The sequence below is a fragment of the Tripterygium wilfordii genome, chromosome 20, assembly GCF_013401445.1.
Source record: "Tripterygium wilfordii isolate XIE 37 chromosome 20, ASM1340144v1, whole genome shotgun sequence".
Taxonomy (NCBI): Eukaryota; Viridiplantae; Streptophyta; class Magnoliopsida; order Celastrales; family Celastraceae; genus Tripterygium; species Tripterygium wilfordii.
This window is the reverse complement of record NC_052251.1, coordinates 8,099,965-8,107,807: the sequence shown is the minus strand read 5'-3', so window position 1 is coordinate 8,107,807 and position 7,843 is coordinate 8,099,965. Positions and strand designations below refer to the sequence as shown.

The window sequence follows — 7,843 nt, the reverse complement described above, 5'->3', positions numbered from 1 at the left end:
AGATAGCTAAATTAAAGTTTATTAGGAGGAGGACTTGATGAATTCGCTCCTGCCTAGGCTTTAATTATGTTATCTCTTCAAATTAAAATGTCATTTGTATTTCTAAACACAATGATAAATTAATTTACTAGATACCTAAATTAAAGTTCATTAGGAGGAGGACTTGATGACATTCAGCTCCTGCCTACACTTTAATTATGTTATCTCTTCAAATTAAGGTTTCATTTGTACTCGTAAAAATAATAAATACCTAAATTAAAGTTAATTAGGAGGAGGACTTGATGACATTCAGCTCCTGCCTATGCTTTAATTAATGTTATCTTTTCAAATCAAAACACCACCTATATTGGACAAACAACTTTTCAAGAAAAAACACATAGATCAATCTAGGTAACCTTTTAGGGAGTTGTGGGCTGCCTAACACATTCCCCACACTCAATAGACCCCCTTACCCATTTTCTGGTTCGTAGACCATTTTTTAGTGTCCAATTGCACTTAAATCAATTGGTGGCGACTCTAAATCATTTTTCATCCTTTCATCGCCGGTCCGTATCATGACCCCGGTTGCGACAATGTTGCAGAAGAATTTGTTGGTGTTATTTCTGAAGTTAATATGATGACTGATAGTAAGGAGTGGTGGATTGATACTGGTGCTACAAAGCACATTTGTGGAAACAGAAACATGTTTCACACCTACACTCCTATCAATGGTGACGAGAAGATGTTCATGGGCAATGCCTCTACTGCTAATGTTTCAGGAAAGGGAAAAGTGGTTCTAAAATTCACATCTGGCAAAGAACTTACTTTTTGGACGTGCTACATATTCCTTCAATCACCAAGAACCTTGTATCTGGCCCTATGTTAAGCAAGAAAGGATTCAAACTTGTATTTGAATCTGATAAGTTTGTTCTCTCTAAGGGGGGAACATTTGTAGGAAATGGCTACTTGGCTAAAGGGCTCTTTAAACTCAATGTATTGGATTATGATGTTATTAATAATATAAATAAGCCTTCTATTTACTTGCTTGAGTCTTTAATTTATGGCATGCTAGATTAAGACATGTTAATTTTAAATCTTTGCATAGAATGGTTAATCTTGGTTTGCTGCCTAAATGTTCTATGGATAATACGCATAAATGTGAATGTGTGTAGAATCAAAGTTTGCTACAAAACCCTATAAATATGTGGATTATAGGACAAATGAGCTGTTAGGTTAATTCATACAGATTTGGGTGATTTCAAATCAACACCAAGTCGTGGAGGAAAGAATTATTACATTACTTTCATAGATGATAGCAGTGAATATTGTTATGTATATTTGTTACATAGCAAGAATGAAGCTTTGAATATGTTTAAGACATATAAAGCTGAAGTGGAAAACCAATTAAACAAGAAGATCAAAATACTGTGATCGGATTGAGGTGGAGAATATGAATCCAATGCCTTTGCAGAATTTTGTGCTTCTCATGGAATTATTCATCAAACGACAGCATCCTACACTCCTCAACAAAATGGGGTGGCTGAACGCAAAAATAGAAGATTGAAGAACATGATGAATACCATGCTAAGTAGCTCAGGTTTACCACTAAACTTTTGGGGTGAAGCACTACTTACCGCTAATAAAATCTTGAATAGAATTCCACCAAAGAAAAGTGATCAATCTCCATATGAAAAATGGAACAAGAAACCACCAGCCTTGAAAATTATGAGAGTATGGGGTTACTTAGCAAAAGTTCAAGTTCCTTTACCAAAGAGAGTTAAACTTGGACCTAAAACTATTGATTGTGTGTTTATTGGATATGCCAATAATAGTGCAGCATACCGATTTCCAGTAATTAAATCTGAAATTTCAGATATCCAAGTAAATACCATCATTGAGTCTAATGATGCTAAATGGTTTGAGCATATATTTCCATATAAGGACAGACTCAATGGAAATAAAAGAAAGGTACATGATTTAAGTCATGATAATAATGGTGCTTCATCATCTGGTGTTCAAGACAAGGACTTGGAACCAAATGAAAATACACCATCTACTCAAGGAAAAGAGAGAGAACCAAGAAGAGAAAAAAGAGTGAAGGTTGCAAAAGACTTTGGACCTGATTTCTTGACCTTTCTCGTTGAAGCTGAGCCACAAACATATAAAGAAGCAATAACTTCATCTGAATCTATTTATTGGAAAGAGGCAATAAATAGCGAAGTTGAATCCATTTTACAAAACAACACGTGGGAGTTAATAGATTTACCACCTGGTTGCAAACCAATAGGTTACAAATGGATTTTCAAAAAGAAATTGAAGTCTGATGGTACTATAGAGAAATATAAAGCATGACTAGTAGCAAAAGGTTACCATCAAAAACAAGGGTTAAATTTCTTTGATACATACTCACCAGTAACTAGAATTACATCTATAAGGATGTTAATTGCTATTGCGGCTGTTTACAATTTGGATATACACCAAATGGATATAAAAGCTGCATTCTTAAATGGTGAGCTAGATGAAGAAATTTATATGGAACAACCTGAAGGTTTTGTGGTGAAAGGGCAAGAGAAAAAAGTATGTAAACTTGTAAAGTCCTTATATGGACTTAAACAAGCACCTAAGCAATGGCATGAAAAGTTCGATCATACAATGTTATCACATGGATTTCGGATCAATGAATGTGATAAATGTATATATATTAAGAAATTTGAAAATGGTTCTTGTGTAATTGTATGTTTATATGTAGATGATATGCTCATCTTTGGACCAAAGCTAGATGGTATAAATTCCACAAAGAAAATATTGAATTCGACTTTTGAAATGAAGGACATGGGAAAAACCGATGTTATCTTAGGAATTCGAATTCAAAGGAGTAATGATGGTTATGTACTTAGTCAATCACATTATGTGGAAACAGTTCTTCAAAAATTTGGTCAATTTGATAGCAATCCATGTAATACTCCTTATGATCCGAAGTGTCATTTAAAGAAAAATAATGGAGATAGTGTGTCTCAATTAGAATACTCACGTATCATTGGGACATTGCAATACATTACGAATTGCACGAGACCTTATATTGCTTATAAAGTAAATAGATTGGCAAGGTATGCAAGCAATCCATCAAAGGCTCATTGGAAGCTTTGGTTAGAGTATTAAGATACTTAAAATATACAATAAACTATAGATTGCATTATATAAAATATCCTCCATTTTAGAAGGATTTAGTGATGCCAATTGGATTTCGAATGATACGTCAAAAGCCACAAGTGGTTACGTATTTACACTTGAGGGGCTGCTGTATCATGGAAATCACAAAAGCAAACGTGTATTGCACGTTCAACAATGGAATTGGAATTATAGCCTTAGATAAAACCGTGGAAGAAGCAGAATGGCTTAAGAATTTTTGGAAGATATTCCAATATGGCCACAACCTGTGACAACCCATGTGTGCATTGTGACTGCATGGCGGCTATTGGTAGAGCTAAAAGCCATATGTATAATGGAAATTAAAGGCACATAAGACGTCGACATAACACTATAAAACATATGCTCTCAAGTGGCATTATTTCCATTGATTATGTGAAATCAAAGGAGAATATTGTAGATCGACTTACAAAGGGTATGCCAAAAGAGCAATGTTATATTTATCGAGGGGAATGAGCTTAAAGCCAACACAATGAGGAGTAACTTGATGCAAACCTAACCTAGCAAATTGGTTTTCCAAGTCTAGGTTCAATAAGGAAAACTAGTTGGGTGAAACTCAAAGAATAGAGCATATAATCCTACTCATTCCTATTATATGAATCATATGCTACCTGTGATGATAAGGGTGAATTATTAATAATTCTTAATGACACTAACAAAAGATAAGAGAATATAGCAGGGTATTCTAATTCAAAGTGTCACCTATATGGGAGTAATGTGGGTCGCATTTGTGAGAATGACATGGCTAAATTCTCTAAAGCTCCTATGAACCCGGGATTGTTCAAGACCAAAATGAACACAACCGTATGAATTGAAAAGTGTAAAGATTTGATATGTGTGATACTTGTTGTCTAGGTTTACTAAATATGGTGAACAGTTCAATGTCTCCCATACACACTGACTCACCAGTAAATCCGACAAGTATTTACTACGGAAGGTTCAAGTTCAAAAGACATCTGTTCTAATGCATATTAAATATAGTTTTTCTTCAAGTCATTCAAAACATTGTGATAATTCTTTTTGCTATACAAATGTGGGGTATTGTTGGATTTTGTATACCAATAAGAAAGTCCAACACTGAAAAAATATAGTAAGAAAAAGTAGTTTATAAGTGTGGACTTAACACACTTACTAAATTGGATAAACATACATAGATGAGCTTGGGCTGCATGATGGGTGTGTGTGTATATATATATCAAAAGATGGTCCTTGGGCCTTGGGGCTCTTGGGGTCTCATTGACCTAGGAAATATTCTTATTTTTTTTATCCAATTACAGTTTATTTTTTATCTTAACAGTTATGTTTTGTCTGATCAACACAACTCCTCTGTGATAACTGCTTATAAACTGCTTCTTTGATATTCTATAAATACAAGGAATGACATGAGCTTTATATCATCAGAAACTCTGACATTCAAACCTTCATCACATACATTTTGATCTGAGAGAAAAGGCACCTAGTAAATTCGCTAGGACCTAAGTGCTCGATTCTTGGCTACAGATTGTTGAATCCTAGTGGCAGATGCTCATTGAACTACAAGAATAAGAGTAGGGGCGAATTTCTGCTATAGGACATAGCATTACGCTATCCTCAATCTCACTTCAAGTCAGTATTTTGATTGTATCTTTACTATATTTATTTTGTTCTTAATGTATTTATTTCGTTTAATAAATTCTTTAATCTAGTATTCTATGCACTGTCATTCCTGATTGTTTCTAACACCTACTCCAAAGATGATGTTTACATTGTTACAATTAGTATTATTTACCTGTGGATGCGTAGTTTATTTCTCGAATGAAAATTTGCGTAGTTTATTTCTTGAATGTGAATAAATTTTCAGGCTTATAATAAACTAGCATGCTCATTGCGTCGATGGCGCAGCAAAATGCTCTCATGACATGAATTTCACCCCAAACTTTGGTTGATTCCCCCCACCCCCAACTCTTGACCATATAAAAATTGATACAACCAAACTCATCGACAAACAATTGTCCCAAAAATTTCTATTTTTAAAAAGTCAAACCTACCCTTCACCAATTCATAAAATCCCAATCAAATCCCACTTAGAAAAATATAGGACAGGTGTTGGTAAGCTGACTAGCCACGTGTCGGCAAACCAACTTCCCTCATTCGCTTTTATATAGTATATAGATAGATGTATAGATATAGATGAGTAACTACAACTTTATTATTATATAATTAACTCGAGTTTAGCTTTTGCATGATTAAGTATGTACTTAGGCTGGAATTTGAGCTCAAGGTTTCATTAAGCTCGCTTATTAATTTGAGCTTGCTTTTGAAATTCTAGCTCAAATATCAATTGAACTCATCCCAGGATGAACTCAATTTGAGCTCGCTTAGGCCATCCACAGCAGAAACTCTTAACAAAAACTCTAAATTTACAGTAAAAGTACACTTTTCACAGATTTACACTCTAAATTCACAGCAGACACTCTAAATTGACACGACAGACACTCTAAATCATTTAAATATTCATTTCTAGAATCAATTTTTATTAATTTAAAGTTAATACGTTTTACAATTATTATAACATAATAAATTACTATATTAAATTATAATTGATTGACATTAATTTTAATAGTTATAATAATTATTTTAATAAATATATGATTGTTGAATTCTCAAAAAAAAATTGTTGATGAATTGTGTGGCTATTTTGTGGTTGTTGGGTTGAGTGGCTAAAACTATGGTTGTTGGGTTGTATGGCTATGAATTGGTGGATGAATTGTGTGGTTATTTTGTGGTTGTTGGGTTGTGTGGATAACAATGTAGTAGAAATTGTCTATATAATCAATGAACTTTGATCTTTTTACATACTCTCAAATTATCATTCTCCAATAAACTCTCATATCAATGGATTGGTTTTCAAGGCATAGAAAGAAGAAGATAACAACAAACCCCCTTCAGATGACGATGTCGTGGAAACACTAGTCATTGGGTTAGCTATGGAGTTCGAAGGATCGTCTTCTAATTATGGATCTGGACAATCTCGATCATATATCGATCGCAATACTTTGTCAAGCCATGAACGTTTGTTCCACAATTACTTCTCAGATCATCCAGTATTATCTCCTGAAATATTTCGAATGAGGTTTCGCATGAGTCATACTCTATTCCTTCGAATCCAGACTACTATTGAAGCATATTCACCATATTTTCAACAAAGGTGTAATGCGGCTGGAAAGTTGGGCTTAAACAACATCAATACGGATGCTCGCATATGGAGTATTTGCTGATTTGATGGATGAATACATTAGAATTGGGGAGACAACAACACTTGCAAGTCTAAAAAAATTTGTCAAGTGTGTAATTTCTGTGTTTGGTGAAAAGTACTCACGATCACCAACTACCGAAGATCTTGTCAGGCCATTTGCAATTGGTCAAGCCCGTGGTTTTCCTAGAATGTTAGGGAGCATAGATTGTATGCATTGGAAGTGGAAGAACTGTCCAAGCGCTTGGAGAGGTATGTACTCTAGACATGTACATGAACCGACTAGTATTTTGGAAGATGTTGCATCCTATGACCTTTGGATTTGGCATGCGTTCTTTGGAATGCTAGGATCTTATAATGATATTAATGTCTTGGAAAGATCTACTGTGTTCCAAGATCTAGCCATGAGATGTGCTCCAGCTATCAATTATACAGTCAATGGGCACAACTACACAATTGGATATTATTTAGCAGATGGAATCTATCCTACTTGGGCTACGTTCATGAAAACAATTCCTGCACCACCAACATGCAAACTTAAGCATTTCGTTAAATGTCATGAATCTGCAAGGAAGGATGTTGAACGTGCATTTGGAGTCCTTCAGGCACGATTTGCAATTATGCGTGCTCCTACTCGATTTCTTAAAACTGATACACTAGACGACATAATGATGGCATGTATCATATTACATAATATGATTGTCGAAGATGAGAGAGAATCATATCAGCAAGTTGATATCTCTGTTTACGACCAAATCAATGAAAGTCTTCCTTTAACAGAAACATCAAATGAAAAGCCTGAAGTCATGAACTTCATTAATCGTCACCATCAAATAATAGATAGAGAAGTTCACTCTCAACTCTAACGCGACCTTATTGATCATCTTTGGAATCTTCACAGTGAAGACGAAGTGTTTCTATGTCAACTACTCTTTTTTTAATATCTATTAGGGTAATTGCTTGCTTTAATATATTAAATAAAAAAACTTGATCTATCTTATGAATCATAAATTTAATACATTCTATATTTTGCTAAATCATGGAAGACAATCCACAACATATTCGAGCTAACAGAAAGGGAAAGTGACAAGTCTATAATTACGATCACACCAAACAACATTAGACAAGTTAAGAACACAAGTCCATCACTTTAAGTTACAAATTCCATATATTGGTCTGCGTATGTGTGTGTATATATATATAAAGTAACCAACTCAGTTTTGACGTTTAGCGATGATCTCAGACTGCAATGATTTCATGTATTCACACTGCATCTCATTTAGTGTACTCATATCAGTCATCATTATCTGAAATTTCTTCTCATTCTTTTGTTGCTCCACCTTCTCCATCTCTGCACATGCCCTATGTCTCTTAGCTTCTACTCTCTGTATCTCAGCCTCTGCTCTGAGTTTCTCAACTCTAAGA

General features: G+C 34.4%; 1 protein-coding gene across 1 annotated transcript; it reads left to right on the top strand.

Moving 5' to 3' along the window:
• The first annotated feature begins 6,447 nt into the window (after positions 1–6,447).
• Positions 6,448–7,284, top strand: LOC119986918. The gene has a single exon (XM_038831609.1). The coding sequence runs from the start codon at positions 6,448–6,450 to the stop codon at positions 7,282–7,284; it is 837 nt and encodes a 278-aa protein (XP_038687537.1).
• The last annotated feature ends 559 nt before the right edge of the window (positions 7,285–7,843 follow it).